Raw genomic sequence first — 22,862 nt, forward strand, 5'->3', positions numbered from 1 at the left:
AAGCTTTTGTGGAATTATTAGAGATAAATGCAGATTTAATGATGACAACTATGCAATTTTGGAGAAATCTGCAACATTCAATGAGTGCTATATTTTTAGCGTAGACATTTGAGGATTTCAGAGAGTGAATGGTTAACTTTTTGGGACCATAAAGAATATCTGCAGACATGCCTTCGGCTTATGTTAAATTGAGTTTAATAATTAAAATTAATTTCTAAAAATAACGTAACAATACAGACTCTAACGCAGCCTCAAACCCATCACTTCACAACCCAACGTGATTTTATTAAATGTTTATTACATAATAATTGAAATTCCAAAATCGCAAATATATCCATCTCACGGCTGTTACAATTGCGATAATCATAGGGTAGAAAGGGTACAGGGCGGGGAGAGAAAACCAGAGCGAATGCTAAAGAGTCCCTCGTCGTGTTAAAACTAGTAAAACTTATTCGGTGTGGAGTTAAGTCTAGTGGAGACAATGACAATAATAATGTAGATACCTCCTTAATATTACGATGACCCATAACGAATCTATCGATCGTATGAGAGTTTTTAATCGAAGTCGAGAAATGCATGATGTCTTCCATTTTTTACAGCGCCGATACATTATGCAGGGTACTTCAAGATTGTTCATTTCCTTTTTGAGGGATGATAGAGAGTGGAATTTGGAATCGAAGGTTCCTCTCTTTTGTGCGGGTTATCAGTTAAGGAATTATCATGAATGAAATTAACCACTGACTATGATTACTCCTACTCGCGTGCTACTCATATTTAGGAGCCTTTGGTGTTCACCGCTATTACGCGTCGTTACCTAGTAGTAGTAATAATAATAACAACAACAATAATAATAATTCACTAATATTCACAAGGTGTGAACAGGAACTTCTGGCTCGAAATTCTACCCTACTTCATTTCTCAAAAGAAAATGATCTGTTTTGGGACACCCTGCACGTGAGCCCAACATTCGCAAATATGCACATACATTCCCTCAGTATTTCTTTATTCGTTCGTTTGAAAAGACGAACCTGTTTTTGCGTTGCTTGGAACTCGTTTGTGCTTCTTTATATAAACACTCTGTACTTTCTTAACAACTATCTTTCGCCCGTACATTTACCTTGACTTAGGAGACAGACTGTCGAAGCGCCGACATCTTTTAGATTCTCCTCCGGAAAAAAAAAAGAAAAAAAAAGAATTGAATCGTGTACCGCGATTTAACATATATTCACACCGAAGCTTCCGAATAAGATTCGAGGTCTTCGATGACTTTTTTTCCCTGCCACCTCCAAAGAGAGATTCACGTATTAAAGTCAAGAATTTAGACGGGGCAACTTTGATTCGACGGAACCCTGCGTGACGATATAGAATGATGTCGTTGAAATTTCAATTAGATTCTCAAGTATTAATTGCCCCACGATGGCGTCACCCTGATTCCACCGAACCGTAAAATGATCGGATTAAAACCTTAGGTAAGCCTTACTTGGACAAAAACTTGACAACTGGCAACAAAGAACACTCGAATCGGATATAAATTTAACAAATTAATCGATCTCGAAGCTCAATAGCGTTTGCGAAGGCACAGTCACTGGATACGTAGCGTAATGTTTAGTGCGGATTTCTACCATTGCAGCGTACAATGAAGGAACAAATGTGACCATTAGTATTATTTATATCGTAATTTAACACATTGCCGGCCGCTGTCACGTACGCGTGACTTCTTTTACGCCAGCGGTAATGCTTCATTCCGACGATTATATGGGTAGATATATTGATTCAGAGCAACAAATAACGAACTATATAATAATTTCCACTGTCTTCCCCTCCCAATTTACCAGATCGTTTTTTCCTTGAAATCTTTTTTGCGGCCGCTTGTTCTGTTAGTTTGAGATTGTCTTTCGTCGCTGCCATCGAATATCGAAAGCTTATTGTTACATCTATTACAAGTTATAAAATACCTTTCAAAATGTTCTACAATGAAGAAATATATTTTATGCTACTATAATTTTTCACCTTCGAATATAATCCAGAATTTTATTTTTTTGCCCTTAACTTGTGTGCTAGAGTTAATTCGAGTGAGCTAAACAAACCAAACTCTGCACACTCGAGATAATTCGCGCGGCATTGTATTTTATGCTACTATAATTTTTCACCCTCGAATATAATCCAGAATTTTATTTTTTTGCCCTTAACTTGTGTGCTTGAGTTAATTCGAGCGCGCTAAACAGGCCAAACTGTGCACACTCGAGTTAATTCGAGCGGCGTTGTATTTTATGCTACTATAATTTTTCACCCTCGAATATAATCCAGAATTTTATTTTTTTACCCTTAACTTGTGTGCTCGAGTTAATTCCAGCGCGCTGAACAGGCCAAACTCTGCACATTCGAGATAATTCGCGCGGCGTTGTATTTTATGCTACTATAATTTTTCACCCTCGAATATAACCGAGAATTTTATTTTTTTGCCAAGACAATGTTCTAGTGTTTTTTTTACATTAAAAAATTGATTTTTTGGCCGTTTTTTTTTTTTAATCTATATGTTAAGGGGTTAATCTCGCCGGCGACAGCGGAACGGCTTTGCGACAAATGAGCGGCCGACAAAGTGTTAACACATTCGCGACCGTCAAATTTTGTTCCGTTTCAAATACCGAGTACCGGGGAAAATAATGAAATTCTGAAGCTGGTTGCCGCAAACCTGTATCGTGTATCGTTATAGACGTGATTCACGTCAGCGGCAATCAGGAATAGAATTTAAAACGACGTGAATTCACGTCAGCGGCCGGCAAAGTGTCCTCGCGCAGGAAGGAAGATCCTTGTTGGCACGTGTAGAACACGGAATCGTTTAACGCTTTATAATTCCTTAACTCCTTTGCCGTGGTGAAATTTGGACGCGGTTTTCACCTAGTCGAAGGTCAAGTCGACCAATGTTCATCCGTTGGGCGAAATACAGTAGAATGTTGCGTGTTCACGTTCATCCGTTCATCGGTGGAATTTAATGCAAATGGCCTCGCGTTTATATTTCAATGCTATCCTCGATTATCCTCACGTCACACCGATTAAGTTGGAGCTTAAAATTACTGTATTAAAACCTCGAATAAAATGCTTATTTCGTCAAAATGTATCATCAACGAGCAACTTAAACCTAATATAAACATGGTCAATTCAAAGATTTCGGAACTCGGCATCGTTTGCGGAAATACACCGATTGGACAGCCCGGGTAGATTTTGGCTAAGCTTCTCATTATTTTATTACTCTCTACTAGATGCGTACAATGCGTACCGAGTGGTACCTTTTCGATTCCTCCGCGTACCGTAATACATACGCATAGCAACTGGAATTGGTATTCAATTTTCCTAGGAAATCCACGAGCGACTATTGCGAAATGTTGTAAAGCTTTCCGAAGGAGAAAGACGAGTTCTCATCTCAAAGTCGGGGATGTATCTGATATCTCCATACATTTTTTTTCTTAATTCGAATGTGCAGAAAAACACGTCAATGTCGTACTCATGTGTAATCTCCGTAAATTTCTTTTTTTTTTCCCTTCTAATCACATAATTTAACATTTTTAATAAGTATCACATAATTATCTTGGGTAGCTATTGGCTGTTAGTTTCTTAAGGATATTTTAAGGAAATTAGGGAACTGTGTGAATGATGGCTTCAAATACCAAAACGGAATTTTTTTATGAAATCTCTACGTAGTATGAAATAAAGTTCCCGGTAGGCGTTCGTTTGTCTGAGAAATTTTGAGAACTACCGAACAGATTTTTATGCAGCTTTCTCGAAACTGTACGGCATCTATCTGAGAAGATTTGAAAATGTACGAAACATTAATCTGGGATAATAGGGAGCCTAGAAGTGAGGATTATAGTGAAGCGAGTCGATGAAAAAAACAAATAAAAAAAATGGCGAAGTCGAGATGGGTCCAATCTAAATGATGAACATGGAAACGACATAATTAGCTAGGCACCTTAGAAGCTGCAAAGACATGACTGACCCCTGTCTATTTTGAGCCAATTGAAGTGTTTTCCTGTATCTAGCAAAACAGGGTGTGAGAAGGTAGATTGAGAAACGGGCCCAGAAAAATTCCTGGTCTGATAAGTGAATACTGGAAATTGTAAACCACACTTTTTAAAGAAAGTTCCAACAGCAGAAACCGGAAAGAACATTTAATGCGTTCCAATATTCAATTCTACAAAGTTCAGACGGATGAGATAATCGTAGAATAACGTCACTAATCGGTACTAATTTTTTGTTTCTTTTGAAGGCTTTTCGTCTCTCATATACAATCACGTTCAAGAACATCCATTATTAGTATTACTGCAAATTGGACCAGTTAGTTCATTTTTGCAAAGTAAGCCGACGCATCGATTAAATAATCCATAAGTTGAAGTAATAAAGTAATGTAACCTAGCATAACGCATTAAACGTCTTTGAATGATTACTTTAACTACCACAGTGTTTATAATTCTTAACTGCAGGTTGCCCTTTTTTTTATGCCTATATAAACTTTGAAACGACTCAACCTTCACCTGCCAATAATAACAATATGTAATGAATGAGATCTTTTGTATCGTCTAGCAAGTAATTTATTTCCATGTAGTATTCGTAATATATAATGTAACGAGTACGAAAATGAGACAGCGTAGACGAGGGTGAAGTTTGCAGTTTGAAGCCGATTGCGAGTACTAAAAAATTGACAGGAGTCCAAACTACCTGTTCGCACCTATTAGGCACAATACTTTCTCGTAGCAAATGCAGGTAAATGCTTGATTTTAGTTGAATCGTGATATGAAAAGCGTCCATATAGTGGGAAATTAGGAATGAGTGGGGTTTAAAGCCAGAAACTAGGTGGAAAGTGGAGACATCGAAGCCTTTTTCGCCTACGCTTCATTTCCTGTATGGTCCTGGGAAAAAGAACTACATATCGTGAGTCTAATCGCGCTTTGCTCACTGGAAAGCAATTTTCAATCAAAGATATCAGACCCAGTGGTACAAGAAAATAACATTCCTGCACCGCTTGGGAAATGGCCATCTTGCATAACCGCTGCACTGGCGGCAGAAGTAAAGAAAGTTCTGCGCATATGTAACAAGAATTAATTTTTGCTTTTGATGTCCGTGACTGATCGCATCATTCATTGTCAACATTTTTATTATTTGCACCAACAAGAATCTCCCAGTTTTCTCAACTAATGACAACATAAGTCGACGTTGCGGAATCGAACAAAAGGGAATTTTCTTAGTCGCGTGAGTGAGAAACATTAGGTGTAACCGAAAAAAAAAAAAAAAAAGAAGGCCCGTGGTACTAGTTTTCTGCAGCGGTTCTACCGAAAACGCCGTGAATTTTCTCGGTTAGATAACAAGAATCGGTACAAAATGGGTGTAAACGAGAATTTCGGAATGGAAAGCGTACACCGATCTGGAGGAATTCAGCTCTTCGTTCGATTTCGCTCGACAATGGTATAAATCCGATTTATGAGCAGTCTCGCGTTCAGCTGATGACGGCGCAGCTTTTAAACTACAATGATTACTTTCGGAAAGAATATGGCTATCTCTCGCAAACCGAATTACCCGTAACATTCTCCGACGTTAACATTGATAACGTTTCTGACCATATGTAGAACGAGAGGCCTACGCGAAAAACGAATGTGTGTATATATGTATACGTTCATACAGCTATACGGAAGTGGCGAACTAAGTATGCAAGGAGAGTGCTGCTATTGGATCACGGGCAATAGCAAACGGAAATGCACTCGACACAATTGTGCTGTGTGGTTTACGGATGTTCCTTGGCGATGTTTTAATCGGGGACCAAGTAGAAGGGTTAGTACTCTTCCTCGTCATCTGGTGCCAGGCCATCGCCCTCGAGTTCCTCGGGAGCTGCAAAGCCATCCTAGAAATCGAAAACTGCGCGTTAGTCATGACCCATTGTAAACTATATTTAATGCCATCATACCACTTTTCCAAACACCCATGCTCACACCCCTCAAGGCCGATTTATACACATCTGTTCCGTAAACAATTAGTATCCAATCCCGCAGTATTTCATTCAGTACTCATCCTTCGATATCCTCGGCTATATTTTCACGGAACAAACGCCGCCGACATATCTAAACAATTTTTGCCTCGAGGTTCCTAGTTTAGAGGCTAGCCCTAATTTGGGACGGCTGTGTGTAAATCGACCTTTATACTTTCCGTTGCACCCTAATGGACAAGGAAGTCATATCCACGTATTTACGTGGAAGGCATTCACGGCCGTCAGTGTATGTTAGGCTCTTATTTATGCGTATATTTTAGCGTTAAAAATACGTTTTACTAGTTTACAAACAACGGATAAAAGACCCCCCTTAACCTTACAAGTGAGGTACGAGTCTTAGACTATATGAAGGACGAGGACGATATACGAAAAACGAAACGTTTCTCCTTCCATGTAATTGCTTTCAAGGAAAATTGCTTTTTTTTGATATCATATCAACATTAAGGTCGTGAACTAAGCTGGCGTTGGAAATAGACGGATACTTCGATATTGCTGATTTAGTCTACACGAATATAATTGCGCATACATCAAGCTGAATAGAGTGAAAAGATTAAGACCACGATACATGAAACTCACATATAAATACTTGATATTGCATAGATTTTGTGAGACTTGAATATACTTCTTTTTTTTTGTTCCAACATAAGTCAACGATCACTTTACTTAACACATACTTTTTTTTTTTAACAAATATCTCTACTGTGCAACATACAGTAAAACAATTTCGAATAATGAGACCTAAAGGAGACAAATAGGCACGATTGATACACAGTTCGTACTCGGACGGTTTAACAAAATTTGACAAAAAGACTAGGGACAAGTTAGATACAAATAGTTAGAAGGTTCTATCGACGAACAATGAATTTTCTTTTAACACTCAAGTACGTTCTTTATGTTTTATATTTTATATCTGACCGCAGATAACAGCGGTAATTTCACGTCAATTATTATTAACTGGTACTTGGATCTCGGATTTTCACTGATCTAACGATGTTAGCGCTACTTGCGGAAGATGTAGAAACTTCGAGCATACGTTACCAAGACATTTCTGTCGTAACGGAGGGGTATTAACCCTTAATTGACTATCAAATGAAAATAAAATTAAATAAAATTAAATAAAAAGAAACAGCACCTGGAGCTGCGTGGACCGGTTCTTTTTTAACAAAAATCTTAGCCCAATGGTTTTAACCGGTTTAAACCATATTTGATGGTTTTTACCGCCTAGATCATTGCCTAAAAACAGGGGCTGAAACCTATAATAGGTTAACCATATAAATAGGTTAGAATTTATATTAATTTGTTTGAATGTGAGTGGAGCGCATGTGTAGGTACAGGGTGCATACGATATTGGAATAAATTCAACGCTACATACATACTGATAGATTTTATAAGATCGTTTTAACCGGTTAAAACCCTGGGTAAAACCGAGTGGGTTTTATGTAATTTATTTTATTTATTGGAAAAAGAAAAAAAGAAAAGACTGGAAATAACCGCTGGTTCTAACCAGAATGGGTCAAACTTTACCGTCACAAGTATTTCCGCTGCTTGTTACGTAGCAACGTGGTCAACTCGGAGTTTGTCAGGTAGTACCATCCCCCCTTAAAAGTCATTAATAGACGCATCTTTTAATTGAAACGACTTTCGACAAACAATCATTTCCATATAAAAAAAAAAGTTTGACAATGTCTAATTGGTTAGAACTTCTAACTAGAAATAAAATACTTATTAGAAAAAAAATCACTCCCATGTAAACACGTGACCACCATCTCATTTTCCAAACAAGTGCTCGCTGCACTAAATCGATTTAGAAATCCGTTTCAAAGTTTGTTTGATCATTTAGCTCGTGCAAAGTTGCACATTTCACGGTTCTCGAGCAGACGGTGACTCTGAAGGGCCTTTTTAGTGAACGTCAAAGAAAACATTCAGGACGGCGTATGAAAGCTCAGTTTTTCCAAAGAAATATGATTTTCATATATTGTACCACCTTTCTCCTATTAGCGTAAACCCCATTATTCAAGGATCGACTACGTCGCAGCACAGACAGAGAAAACATCTCCATAGAAAAATGCTCACGGATTTTCTTTCTTTACTAGATGTATCTATGATACACCCTGCATCAACATCAATATATTTTATACTTCTCTTTTACCTATCTCGATTTTAATACCTTGACCGTCACGGTGGTCACCAGGGCAAAGAAGTTGCCGTTAAGTGACGACCACGTGGCGGTCAACGTGTTAACCGTCAATAAAAAAAAAATACTAAGACTCACGATGGTAATCCCAGAAGAATAGTGCAGCGTACAAAAATAAACGAAAGTCGGTAGGGACGCGCTTCTCGAGAAAGCTAAGAAATCGAAAGTTAAAAGAAAATCTCCGCATAGGATCAACTAAATACAAAATCCGGTACCGGTTATACTGGAACACCATTCTTGCACTTGCAACATACCCAGATCACCCAGTTATCGCCGAACCAATGACAAACGGTGATCATCTACCATCCCCGTGTTTTTACCTTAAGAATCGTCTTGTACGGAAATGAAAGATAACCGAGAAGAGATGCTAATAGGTATGTTCTTCGTCCTCGGTGCCACTTGGATTATCCTGAAATTATGACAGTTGTAAACTGCTTTTAAATCATTTCCATCGTCTAGGACGACGCATTCCCTTGCCCAGACAAATGAAATATATACAGGTTGATTCAAACCCGTAATACCTCCGGAATCTAATGTAAGTTAGCGAAGTTATAAATTAAACGATCCTTCACCATTTCCTCCTGAGACAATTATTTAGCAGGTAGATGAGGATCAATTAAAAAAATGTTGTATACCTTGTTTAAAAGCAATTGGAAAAGGGTCAGAACGTACACCACCACGAAGCCTTTCTTTTCTTTTTCTTTTTAATAATCCCCATCAATATTCGCTAAGAAAAACACAATTCCAATGTACCTAGGTAGAACTATACACGTAAAGATGAAATATACAAATTGAATGAATACACCTGCCAAAAATGATAATAATCCATCTACTAATCGACGTACAATTAATTCCTGGTATATCACCTGTTCTTCAGCCCGGTAAGGTAGAAAGTCCCCTTAATACCCAGGTAAATAACTATTTGTGGAAGAGATGGTGAAGAAACTTCTTATTTCAAACTTTCCCAACTTCCGTCAGGCCCAGGGTTACTACGAGTTCTGGGACACCCCATGTGTCTTTTCGGCCAAAGCATTTCGTCGTTTATCTTCACAAATGATACATTAGTTACCCCCTCTAATTGTTGTGAATTCACTATTTTTAGGTAATGCAGAAAACCGGAATCAGAACCAAAATGGCGTCGAGCTCTTATATATCGATCAATATATAATTATTGTAACGCCACTATAGTGGCCCCCTTCATTCCCATGTATTCAAAGAATATCGAATGACTATCGTATTCATATTAAATATGTGTACTCGAGCTTTTCGTAGTCTCCACGTCCGACTTCGCTGTAGTTAAATTGCTAAGATACAAGAGTATAAAATTTGTCGCCGTTAACTCTGCCAACGAAGTTTGAGATTTGCAACGTGATTAAAAGTATATTACATAAAAAAAATGTTACAGCATAACAAATGACTAATTCGATATATTGTTTAAAAACTATGTTTTTAACCTCTTCGGTACGACACTCGCCCCCGCGTTATGTTACTTCACCGAGAAACTAAAGGAAACAATATAGTCAACTAAAGTCGACGATGAATTGAAATGGTATACCAAAAGCCCGAAACCATAATCAATCTTCACCATAAATGATTTTGGTCAATTGGTTTTAATAATTTCTATCGCATTATTCGCTAACAAATCATGTCACTATGTAGTGGGGAATAGTTCGATCTTCAAAATTTCTTGATTGGCGTCCTGGGAATGGAAAGCGCCACAAGATCATACTTTAGATGTGTCTAACAGTGTTTACTTAGAACATGCCATTCTGCATAAAAAATTGTGGACTATTCGGAAGAACTCTGCTAAAAAACTTCATACGCATATATTATTCCATTAGAAATACGGTGCGTTCTTAAAAGTTTGATTCTCAAAACTTTGGACCGGTAAGCCTCTTTTTGCCCTTGAGTATTACAGTGGAACGACTTACCGTAACGGGTTTCCCGAGTGTTCTAGAAGACGGAATTAATGTCTGCTGACACTCAGACAATTTAATAAAGATCCCAAAACCTTTAAGGTGATACGAAAGTGGCCCGAGAGGTCAATCGTTCGTGAAACTTTTCTCCTAACTGGATGTACCGAGTCGTATGAAACTTTACAACGTAAATCCGTAGGTTACAAAGAAGGTCCCGACCACCATGGAATTCCATATACACAAATTGTTGAAAAGTTGAAATTTCGTGGGTGTCCGGATCTTCCTTACAGCCTCCATATTTACGTTGTAAAGTTTTAAACGATTCGGTACACTCATTTCGGAGAAAAGTTTCACCAACGAAACCCTTTCGATGCCACATTCATATCACCTTAAAGTGGAAGTAGTTCCCAGCAATTATAAAAATGTAACGTAATCCTAAAGCTGATACGTTTTTCATAAAAGAAAAAGCTTAAGGTGAAGTGAAACTCGCCGAGAAATTTAATCGACGTAGGTAAAGATGATTCTTATAAATACCTACGTTACCGACGTTCGTACTTATATTAACAGTTGTGTCGTATCACATTAAGTATTGTACAGAATGACATGCTCCACATGTCGTTTCTGTACAGTGATTATAAAGAAATCGAGATAAAACTGGAAATCCCCTGGATTCATGATTTTTGACACCCTAATTGATTGCAAATTGCGCTCTCTGGGCATTCAGTGCAAACTAAATTATTTCTCCGGATCTCGTGTTACCTTCGTCTTAGCAGATAAGCTTACAACACTTCTTTGCTTTAATTGCGTTTAAGTGAGAGTGCCTAGATTACTTCTAAATCGTCGTGGAATCGTTCTGATACCAGCGTTTCTCAGATCCGAGCCTTCAATACTTCGATCAATATACAATTGCCATTTTGGTTTAGGTCGAGGCTAAATAAAAAAAAATATACATATCAAAGCCTTAAATAATCGTATATTGATCGAAATATAAGAGCGAAACGCCATTTTGGTTTTGGTCGAGGAGAAGTAAATACATTTTAGTCGAAAATCCAAATTTTGAAAGTTTCAGGATATTCTTTAGGTACTCCTGAGTCATGGGCTAAAATTTCAGCTAGTTCGGTGAAATACCCTTAAACAAAAGTATCTTATTAAAATCGACTGATTTGAGGGCGGGTTTCACTTCACCTTAACGAGGGATATACATATACCTTAGCACTTTCAGAATTTGTACAAAAATCCGCTATCTTAGAAGTAAATATTGATCGTAATTAAGTGAAGAAGTCGGTACCTCAGTTGCGTAGAGAACTTCTAGGATCTTTTGTACAATAGGTGGAGGATCTCCGTTTTCACAGTCTTGGCACATTACTTCAATGTCTCGTAACTTTCCAAAGTAAAAATCTCTCTCCTTTTCCAAACCATCAATCGTCATCTTCAGTTCCATATTCTGAAATGTCATAAAATGAAAGGATTAGAATACATGAAATACTGCTAGGCGTTACAAAAAGTAGCTTTTATAAAGCGTGGACGGAATGTTTAATTTTCGAGGCGTGTAGAAAGTACCAAGACGAGTAATATCCAAGTGGGGTAGAGAAATAACTTTCATGCACTAAGCCCTCTTGCATATCAACGATCTTACATTATTTATAATAACGTCGAATTACATAAAATCGTACCTGCGCACTAAGCTCCTCGATTTTTCCAGTATCGCCACGGCTCCCGACTGTTCCTCCTTTCGGTACCGCGCGATTAGGTTGAACTTTATTGACTGAAGAAAACATCACTGAATTAACAGATGAACAACAGTTAGATGATGCTTGTAGTTAAACGGATTAATATAAAATCAGACACAATGGCTTAGGGGAGACTGAAGGTAAAACATGCATGAATTAACTGGCGATAGGAAACGGTGGTTTCTTATCCGAACGGTAAAAAGTCTCTTTAAACGTAAAATACTGCAATTCATATCGACGACTAATCAGCTAAATATAACATGCAAGAAGCCATCCAAACTATTCTCGAACGTGCTACGCGATAAAGATTTCGGTATGTTCAATGACCATGCACTTATTAATTCAAGCGTCATAACGTCGGAAAGAAAAAGTCGATAAACAATAGGCAGCGCTTGAACATCCCATAATTCGGGGATGTCCTACACTTCCCGTTTGTAATAGAATCTATGGAAAAAGGGAGGAAAACACGAGCACAGATTTAATAACAATGATGAAATAATAATTACTAGGTTTTCCAAAGGACTTGGTAGAAGGCGCTTGTACAGGAGACGGAGGTCCCTCACCTAAAGTTTGTTTCACTTAACGTTAGATGAGTTGTACGAGTCGAAAGTTTTCATTTCTTTTTTTTTTCCCTTTAATTTACTACTTAATAAACAAATTCACTTCTTAGTAAACTTATAGCGAATATCTATCTTGTTAACATCTTGTCGATCAACAACCGGAAAGTCCGCGGAAATAATTTCAAGTCTTCTTTGCTTCAGGATTTTATGAAAGAGAACATCGTACGATATATGAAACATTCGTTCATTTCAATGAATTTCTCATAACCAAGGAAATATATTCATACTTTATACCATTTGTATTCTCTACTCGCACCACATATAAAGACCGTAATGAAATTCATGAATAATTAAAAGGCTCAGAAACGTCGTAGACGCAAAATTCTGAGGGTGACCTTTGCGCTACTTGTTCAGAATTTAATGAGAAGCTTAATTGGATCTGCAGACCTCAAAAAAGTTGCTACAGTAGACGTTGCTGTTTACTGAAACAATGCATGAAATTTGAATATGTACCGTCAGCATCTTAAGGTGGATATTAAAAGCGCTAAGAAATTTCATCGATGCCGACTAAATGAAATTCATCTATACCTTTTTTGGCGGTAACGCCAATTTAGATACTTAAGTGGTAACATAAACTAGCACGCCATGTTTCCGACATTAACATTAATGTTCAAGGCAGTTGCATTCTATGTTAGGAATTATATGCGAAATGAAGCGTTCCAGATGTCGTGTAGTGTAATAAATCTGTACATTTCTTTCTAAACTAACGTTTACCCTTGTCTGTACCTTTTTTGGCGGTAACATCAATTTAGATACTTAAGTGGTAACATAAACTAGCACGCCATGTTTCCGACATTAACATTTATGTTCAAGGCAGTTGCATTCTACGTTGGGAATTATATGCGAAATGAAGCGTTCCAGATGTCGTGTAGTGTAATAAATCTGTACATTTCTTTCTAAACTAACGTTTACCCTTGTCTGTTAAAACGACCTGACAAAACTTATTTAGATTCATATATATTTCTAATATTTGTCCTCGTACAACGCACTGCAGATCCTAAAACACTGTCCTTTTTTTTTGTTAAACGACTCCTGACGAACGCAACGTCTAAACGATCGGCAGGTTGAATAATAAAGTCTGAAATATAAGATCTTCTCTCTAGAAAACCGACTCTCGGTTTGTTACCACGAGTTGGTGTTTCTCACCAAATCGATTAGTGCATCAATATCCGGGTTAATCTTCACTGCACGGCCGGGATTAACACATTCGCGACCGCTGACGTGAATTCACGTCTTTTCAAGTTCTATCCCCGGTTGCCGCAGACGTTAATTCACGTCATTTTAAATTCTATCCCTGATTGCCGCTGACGTGAATCACGTCCATAACGACACACGATACAAGTTTCCGGCAACCAGTTTCAGAATTTCATTATTTTCCCTGGTACTCAGTGTTTTAAAAGGAATAAGATTTGCCGTTCGCGAATGCGTTAATAGTCGACCTCCATGATGCGTGAAAGTAAATGTAACTGCGATAAAGTGAGAAAGAAAGAGTAAAGGCATTTAAATAAAGAATTAAACGGTGTACCGGTTCGGGCGGCTGGTCTGGCGGTCGGGAGTTCCCGGGGCGCGTTTCGTTTGACCAATCCGGAGCCTCGCGGCGCGTTACTTCCGCCACTGCCCATTGGTTCTCCTCCCCTCATTGCGAGAGCATCGTATTCGCGCTCGAGAACGTAGTTCGCGTCAAAGAACTTCTTGAACCACTGCAAGAACTCAAAGTTGTCCTGGAACCTGCCTTTGACCAGCCTATCGATCGGCACGATCTGCAAACGACGGCAAGCCGGTGCAACAAAAGAAAACGTGAAAAGGACATTACAACGAAAAAAACACACGGGCAGACGAGCTATCATTCGTCATCGCGGTTTATAATCTCGAACAAATAAAAATTATACCATTAGACGCTGTTATCACTTTCACCCATTTATCATCCCACTAGACATTCACATTTATATCTATTGTTAAGCTGATGTCAAAGTGGCATCAAAGAGTCTTCGTTCATGAAACTTTTCTCCAAACTGGATCTACCGAATCGACATAAATATGGAGGGTATACGGAAGGTCCTGAAACTCATGAAATTTCAATTCTTCAAAACTAGGTTCATAGATATTTTTAAATGTAAAGAAAAATGAAATTTCATGAGGGTCAGGACCTTTCTTATGGCCTCCACAATCATGTTGTAAAGTGTGAAACGATTCAGCACCCTCAGTTCGGAGAAAAATTTCATGAACTATCGACTCTTCAGATGCCACTTTCACCTCCCCCCTCGCCCCTCCTTTAACCTGATCATTTTTCGTGTAAATCAAAATTAGGTAACGTATAAATAGACTACCTCGCTACAAAAGAACGTAGAAATTTTTGAAAAATGTGGATACATGGGTATGCGATTTGGAAATTATGTAGCGTCATAGAGGGTTAAATTTCTATTCGCTGAGTAATCGATAATGAAAGTATGCCAATATCGTGTCAAATTATTACAACGTTTTAAAGTATGTTGATATTGTACAGGTATATCATAGTAAGAATGGAAACAAGTAAAAAGTCACTTCTACAATGTCAGGTTATTTTAAATTAAAGAATATACCTGGAAAATGACACTGGTAATCCATGCCGTGTGATATTTTTTTATACAATCGGTGATGCAACAAAATAATTAATCGCTATAAATTCGTGTATAACTAACAACATTTGATCATGCTGTTTCATCGAATCGAGTGTTAGAGGTTAAAAAAAAAATTAAATTATAAGGAATTGTTCGTAAAAAACACGAGATCGATTTAAGGTCATTGAATTGAAGAGATAAGAACAATGTGGTATTAGTCTCAATTGGACACTCTACTGAAATAATTAGTTATTAAGTGTGGATGTAATTACAAGTGACAGAACTTACATTAAGTACGTCTGTCGTCGATGCAAGGAAAATGTATAAAATGGCATAATTAAATTTGAATAATTAAATTTAAAATACAGTTAGCTATGTAGTTTACACCCTGTCAAGATGTTATTATAGATTTTGATTTGTTTCCTTTAATTACAAGAAAATGTCAAAATGAAAAGAAAAAAAAAGAAAATAATAACTGTTTTTCATGTTACGTGACAGATGTTGATAAGTTTGCTAGCAAATGAACAAACAAATTATCCCGAGAGAATATTTTGTGGCTATTGCCCCCCAATTCTGGTTTTTATCATTTCATTTTAATACTAAACAAATGTACCTTTAGTTATATATTATTCAAATGTAAATAGTTTGGTTTTCAGCACAAATTGAACATTGACCCTTTTTCCCAATGATTTGTGCAGTTTTATAGTTATTATAAATTATATTTTACAGATATATGTATTTAATGCAGTATAGGCTAATGTGACCTCAATAGAAAGTCACACAAAATTAATGCAGCACTTGATGTATTGATGGTGAAACTAAATATCCTATGAGAACTAATTCTTCGTTGAACCCATTGGTCCTAATATTTCAAGTGAAAAACTTTTTAAATTTGTGATATTTTGTATGCTATAATACATGATGAATAAGCATTGTATAAATCGTGCCTGTATCACCACACTGCTAAGCCTTGATCCTAGAAGCGAAGCAAAGAAACCGATCAGTGATAAGTTATTGAGTAACTAGCGACTCTATCTCTACCTGGAACGAAGAAAATGAAAAATTTACATAAGCGTGGTTCCCTCTATGTGGCCGTGGTAAAGTTTAAAAAGGTACATGTAAAATCATGTTTACTATTGCTAACGTCAAACTAATAAACATATAATGACAATTAAAGTGAACTCATGCAACCAGCGATATATTAAGATATACTAGGATTTTGAAAGTGCACTGGAGTACCCTGCTGTTGCCGTGCTACAACGCTACGTTGCTGAATATGTTTTTGCTGCATCTGTGGCGCCTTAGATTGAGGCGGAAGAGGTACCAATTGAGGATTGGACAAGTTATGAGTGCCATCCACGCCAGAACCCAAAGGAACACAGCCACGTGCCTCATAGGCATCGTATTCACGGCCATCGTAGTTTGCATCGAAAAACTTCTTGAACCATTGCAGAAATTCAAAGTTGTCTTGGAAACGGCCCTTTATCAGCTTGTCCACTGGTATGACCTGAACGATTTTCGCAGTACTCTCATTACGATTAATCGTACGTCAAACTCGACGTATCGTCCGCGATCCCTTGTGCTCCAAATTGATATTTCTTTAATGACCTTCAGTTTGGAATTTGAATTTACCTTATCGACGTTCATCTTTTTGAACCCTCCTTGAAGAATTTTGAAATTCTGTATATATTCGTGCTCCAAGTTGGTCCTGAACTTGACTCGCTTCAGGGGGACGCTGCCAGGAAACAGCATATCCATGAACTGACAATAGACTGCACCAGTGCACAGCTCTTCAATTTTTGTAAACGTTGACTGAAGACAATCGTTCACCCAGGCGAGCATATCGTGGCGACTGAGATTTTCCGTTGTCACGTTGGTTGCGTATACATTTACGGCCATGGTTACGTTTCTGTTCAAAATGTAAAATCACCATAAGTACAATCATTATCGACCCATCCAGATGGAACTTCTGAAAACTTTAGCATAATTGCCCAAATGGTAACACAATTGGATTACTTTATACGAATCAATGCGATAAGCTACTAACCAAAACACGCCGCATGCATTACAAATACCAGAAATCTCCTACGTTTCCATTTCTATTTCCTTAATGCAATCGTTAGTTAGTACTTAAAATATACGGAAAGACATCGGGAATAGGTTTTGAGATGCGAAATGACGGAAAAGTAGGACTTCCATAAAAGATTTTCTAGAATGTTTGGCGGTACTTACGATATTTACTCAAATTCGTGGAATATCGGTTTCAGTTTTTTTCTCAAAAGTTGCGGTCGCAGTTCCTACTGGGGATGAATTTTGACAAATGTCCGAGGTGAACACGAACCCTACGGGAAAGTGTTTCGAGCAATCACGAAAAACCGCGGAAACCGAAGACCGTAGTAACCACGGGAGTGGTTCGCACACGTAGATGGCAAAAGTCGACTCGGATGTTCAAACGCGCACACAACGGAAATTTCTAACGGTTCCTAAGGCGGTGATTGGCCGATCAATCGTCGTCGTCGTCGGTCAAAACTTGATGAAATTCAAGTCGAAACGACACGATTTCGTCTCGTACGAAGAAAGTCCATAAAAGGCATCGCGAGAATTCGATTTCTCTTCCTATCACTAGCAACCGTGGAACGATTAAAATTTTTCTAATTGATAAATGGCGGAAAATTAACAGGCGAACGTAGCCACACACTCGGTAAACTTCAATGCGCGTTCACATCGTGGCCGCATGCACTTCAGCCAAACACTTCGTATTAAAATCCCTATGAAAACGTTTCAAATACTAAAGCTGGCAGCTAACTCGAGTTAACGGAGCTTAACGGATTTACTGCAAGTTTAAACCATGTGTAAATCAGTTAAACCGCGATTAACTCGAGTTGTGGAACTGGACCTATGCCCGGTTCCACCAACCTTGGTTAACTCATTGATTACTTAACCGAAGGTTAATGTCTAATCGACTAGAAAACAAGATGGATGCGCCCTTGTTGAGTCACGAAGTCCTACTAACTTTATGCAAGAACTTATAGTGTTTTCACCTGGGTTACACTTTCTTATCTCAGTGTTGGACGAATGTAGTATGAATATATAGCCATAGACCTAAAAATATATGGACGGAGCCCAAACAAGAGAGTAGAGTGCCGGAGTAAGTAAGGGGGGAACAATGGTAAGGTAGCGGTAGTGTTGTTCCAAAATCTTAGCTTCCTGATTGGCTGTCTTGTCTGCTGTGATGCTTGAATGATTAGTTGTCATTTTAAGAGTAGCAAGTAAAGAACGGTGCTGGTGGTGAACAATTAAATGGTGAATGATGTATAATGTGCCATTTTTAACATAAAGAAAGTTAAAAATTATGCTTTACGTATTATAAGAGTGGCAAAAAGAAATAAGTTAGAGTAGATAAGAAATATGAAGCAGGTGACCTACCAATCAGGAGGCTGAAAAGTTTGTCAACGATACCTCCCCCCTTTCCGACGCGCAGCTCCCCCACTGGTTTAAGATGAAACTTTGGGCACCGTCCATATATTCTTTGGTCGATGACTGAAGTGAATTCGAACACGGTCTTCGTTTAGGTTAGAAGTTACTGTTTTGATAAATTTTTCTTTCGAGACAATAAGAAAAATGACTTCGTGTTTACGAGATATCCAGTTTCCGTCGTGTGTGTGGTTTGAAGGTAGCGAAAAAAGAAATGCCGTAGTCTCTATGCTTGCAGGAGCTCTGGTAAGATCTACAAATACTATGTAATTATTTAATTCAGCGTTAACTTTATAAGTTGTATTTCTTCCTGTCATTGACAAATTTCTCAATATTAATCTGCCAGTTTTTCATACGATACTGTCAAATATTATAGCATTTGTCATATTTAAGACTGTATGGTAATTATTGGTTCTGTTTGGTCTGGTCTGATAATATGGTATGTGCATATAATACTCTATTGTATTTCAGTTTTTTATGGGATGGTGGTTCATAATTGATGCACATGCTAAATACCCTAGCGAGATGTCGAGTGCATATCATGTATGTGGAGTTTTTGGGACTATTTCGTTGTTTATGTAAGTGTAGTTACTATGTTGTAATAAAGGTGTTTCTAACTTGGTACGGTCATTTTTCATTTTTTTCCACAGGGTGAATTCGGTAACGAATGCTCAAATCAGAGGGGATGCATACAATGGTGGATGTTTAGGGCCAAGAGGTGCCCGGGGTTGGCTGTTTGTTGGTTTTGTAATGGGATTTGCTGCCATAATCGCTGCTTGTTGGATTTTATTTGCTAACTTTGTTACGACAGGTTTGTATAGTCGGATATCATGAAATTTAGCATTGGCATGAGGTTCTTACAAGATTGAATACATTTTCTTTGTTTAGACGTTCCACATCATTGGCCTGGGGTTGGTCTCTTTCTGCAAAATGTATTTATATTCTTAGGATCATTGACATTTAAATTTGGTCGATCAGAAGATATTTGGGGCTAATAATTATACCCACTACTTACTCATCGCATTCACTGAAAAAGTGGAGTGTGATAATTGATCTATGATTATAAAGTATTAGGTGTCTGTTTATAATTTTAGTATCACTTCAATTTTATCTGTATAAAGTAAATTTGTAAAAAAAAGTGTAATCATAATTCAATCTTATTTAAATATAATAAATCATTTACAACTTACAAAAATGCTCCTCGGAATTGATTTTAATTACTGCTTTATGAAGCTCACCCTTGTGAGCGTGCATTAAAGCTAAATAGTTATTACGTTTCAATTTTTTTGTATACTGAATGGTTCCCCAGCAATTTAATAACTTTTCCAATTATAATGAACGTTCTAATGTATAATTTGTTCTCTATAATTACATAGAATATGCAACAATATACTTTTCTATACAGCAAAGCAAATATTTCATTTACCATTTTTAGTTGGGATAAGAATATTAGAATTTAGATGCATTGAAAATTTATCTCCGAGAGAAATACATCATAAATACAGAAACTAAACAGTAATACATACAGTTTATATTTTTTCTATTGTATTTACATTTACATTTATTTATTTTCATTTACTTAGCACTTAATATCTGATTTATATTAAAATGATGATTCTAACTATTCAACCTAGTTCTTTTATTATGTTAAATCTGCATCAAGTAATTGAAGTCGAACAAATTCTTATCAGTAGTTATATATAAATATCTGTTGGTAAGGGACTGTATTTACACACTATTATTTTGTCATAACATTTTTTCAGAACATTAAAATTAACAAAATGATTTTAAAACTATTGCACTGAAGTCCAACTTCAAATATTTGGTAAAGAATATATATACATATATTAACATATATTAAGAAAACGGTCTATGCCTTTAATATGGTTTTTCTTATAAATAACATGTAGTTTACTCATTCTTATACTTCTCAGTTAAGAACACTGTTATATATAATCCCAACTTGATACATTCCTAAAATTATTTTGTGAACCCGTGAATTTTTCTTGCTCCTCCTTGACTTGCATTCATATCATCAAAGCCATTTCAATTACTTTTTATTGTAAAAAAAAGTAAAAAATATACAGATTTTATAGAAATAGTATAATCTAGGTTGAGGTACTTCTGTTTTTTCATTTCTTGTATATTCTTATAAGGCTTTTGCCTAAAACTGGTTTGTACAATAACAGCTTGCTATATCTTTTGAGTAATATTCTCCAATATGCAATAACATTTGACATTGTTAAGTTTTGCCATATAAAGTCTCTCCCTTTATTCGCAATTTTTTCAGATATTTCATCGTTGTCTCTTGCAAACTTAATTAATTCTCTGAAATGTTACATTCCAAATGACCATTACATACCAAATCATAATGAGCAAATTGCATATGTATTATATATGGTAAACATGAGAAGAGTAATTTTGCAACATTATGAATGTTTACCTTAATTCACTCTGACTGGCATTCTTAGGAACTGGAATGTAGTGAATCCATGGCTTCATTAGAGTATAGTAAAACTCAAGCCACTCATCACCGACATGGAAAACTAATGACCGGCATAAGAACAAGTGTTTGTGGCGAAAGGAAGCTGCAACTCCTCGATAATTAAATAAATATTTATATTCACAATGAGATTCTAGTGGAGCTTCTAGAGCTGGAGGTACATGTAGCGTGTCCTGAAATATAAAAGAAAAGTAATAGTTAAATTGTTTGAATTATTGCAAAGGAATAAAAATAAAAATATTGCTTCATAATGAGATGTAATGTTATCGTAAGATGGATGTACCATCTTGAAGAATCTTTTGAAAACCGTACATTGTCAGATTTCCAGGCCTGATTTTTTGTGTATTGAGCATCGACGAGATCTGGTTCCTTCCGACTTAGCAGAATTAAGTTATCTCTTTCTGAACTTGTTCTGGATCCTCTGAAAAATGCTTTCGCCTTTTTCTGCGGCCAAGGTAGATTTTCACTGGCTGCGTTTAGAGACTTCCTATGCAGGTCCCATCTTCCGAGTCCTCTGGGGTACAAAGCTATTGCAGGTCCTCCTTCCCAAAATGACCATGTAGGATACATTATGTCGAAATACTGTGAAGTCTAAAAGCAAATTATGTACCTTATAGGTATTACATTAATAAACATTCTGAATTTTGATTTGTATAGTTTGCTTAACGTTAAACTGAGTACAAAATGAATAATTGGAAAAGTACAGCAAATTTTCTAAAAAAACACTTAAAACTTTTAATAATTCATATTTGACTTTCGATTAGTATTATACTTAATCTTTACTAACAAGAGATATTAATATTGGCCTACGGATGCAATTTACCTTGCTAAAAGAAAAAATTGGTAAAGGTTCTCCAAAATGTTGATTCGTTTGAGGATAATCTCTCGTGTTTATGACTAAATCCATGTCAGGCAACTTATTTATTATTTCGAAAATAAAATGTTCAATACCGCTACATCTTGATGGGAACATACAATCTTTTTCGCGATATAATTGGCCATCTATTATTTGGTAAAATGTACCCCTAAAAATTACATTAAATCATGTATTTTATAAAAGAACGATAAGAAAAGATTTTTATTTTATATACAATATACATATTCAATATACTTGATTAAAAATTACTTGTACCTGCTTTTTGCAACATCGATTAATTTTTTATTAATTCCTCTTAACTTGAAGGGTTTTAAGTCCTTAGTAATGATATCTTTGAAACAACGATTCTTTGTACAATTGACCTCCACAAAATTTTTCTGTGCATCGTCTATTGCTTTAAAGTACCTATCGTACCTCTCATTTATTTCTAAACAAGGTGAAACAAGTTTGATTATTAATACTTTTATTTGAAAAAGTACAACGCTTCCATGCCATGTGATATATATATATATATGTACACAACAATTAAAACAGATTAACAAGTAGAATAAATTCCTACTTTAAATGGTATACGATCAAGAAACTTAGTAGAGTTTCGCGCAATATACATTAAAAAGCATGAGCGAATTATTACATTGAAATAAAAGTACCTCCACTATCTACTTGTGTTACGTATTTATTTGCATTATTTCCAGTACAAGGCTCGTTATCACGAAGGTGACAGAATTCTTCACCTCCGACGTTGAATGCCATCAATAATAGGAACGTATATGTCCAAACATTCATTTTCTGCTGAGAAAAAAAAATCTAGTAAAAATAATTGTAATCACTGCACACAACCCAGATGCAGAAATATAAATTTCAACATGAATATATGTATCGCATCACGTTACGTTTCCATCGTCTCTTAAACAAAG

The 22,862-nt window shown here is 36.6% G+C and overlaps 3 protein-coding genes across 11 annotated transcripts; 1 reads left to right on the top strand and 2 right to left on the bottom strand.

The window, feature by feature from the left end:
- Positions 1-178: 178 nt before the first annotated feature.
- On the bottom strand, positions 179-17,797 carry LOC105696668 (microtubule-associated protein RP/EB family member 1). 9 transcript variants are annotated; one of them, XM_012419297.1, is made up of 8 exons: positions 17,324-17,797; positions 16,724-17,000; positions 16,331-16,598; positions 12,381-12,437; positions 11,818-11,924; positions 11,433-11,588; positions 8,549-8,637; positions 179-5,890 (listed from the first exon to the last, which is right to left on the bottom strand). In XM_012419297.1, exons 2-7 carry the CDS (start codon positions 16,988-16,990, stop codon positions 8,596-8,598), a joined length of 897 nt encoding a protein of 298 aa, XP_012274720.1. In that variant the 5' UTR covers positions 16,991-17,000; positions 17,324-17,797; the 3' UTR covers positions 179-5,890; positions 8,549-8,595. The 9 variants fall into 9 exon arrangements, with proteins under 9 accessions (XP_012274720.1, XP_012274723.1, XP_012274721.1 ...); XM_012419300.1 differs by lacking the exons at positions 8,549-8,637; positions 16,331-16,598 and adding an exon at positions 14,020-14,254 and having other exon boundaries at positions 11,818-11,909; XM_012419298.1 differs by lacking the exons at positions 8,549-8,637; positions 16,331-16,598 and adding an exon at positions 14,020-14,254.
- Positions 17,798-18,612: 815 nt separating this feature from the next.
- Positions 18,613-19,760, top strand: LOC105696657 (transmembrane protein 50B). Its single transcript, XM_012419278.1, has 4 exons — positions 18,613-18,811; positions 19,037-19,143; positions 19,216-19,376; positions 19,454-19,760. Exons 1-4 carry the CDS (start codon positions 18,713-18,715, stop codon positions 19,558-19,560), a joined length of 474 nt encoding a protein of 157 aa, XP_012274701.1. The 5' UTR covers positions 18,613-18,712; the 3' UTR covers positions 19,561-19,760.
- An 845-nt stretch (positions 19,761-20,605) lies between these two features.
- Positions 20,606-22,839, bottom strand: LOC105696652 (O-glucosyltransferase rumi homolog). Its single transcript, XM_012419273.1, has 6 exons — positions 22,596-22,839; positions 22,201-22,372; positions 21,892-22,093; positions 21,381-21,659; positions 21,009-21,241; positions 20,606-20,893 (listed from the first exon to the last, which is right to left on the bottom strand). Exons 1-6 carry the CDS (start codon positions 22,729-22,731, stop codon positions 20,698-20,700), a joined length of 1,218 nt encoding a protein of 405 aa, XP_012274696.1. The 5' UTR covers positions 22,732-22,839; the 3' UTR covers positions 20,606-20,697.
- Positions 22,840-22,862: the final 23 nt, after the last annotated feature.

Source organism: Orussus abietinus, unplaced genomic scaffold (genome assembly GCF_000612105.2).
Source record: "Orussus abietinus isolate OABI.00-Male unplaced genomic scaffold, Oabi_2.0 scaffold23, whole genome shotgun sequence".
NCBI lineage: Eukaryota > Metazoa > Arthropoda > Insecta > Hymenoptera > Orussidae > Orussus > Orussus abietinus.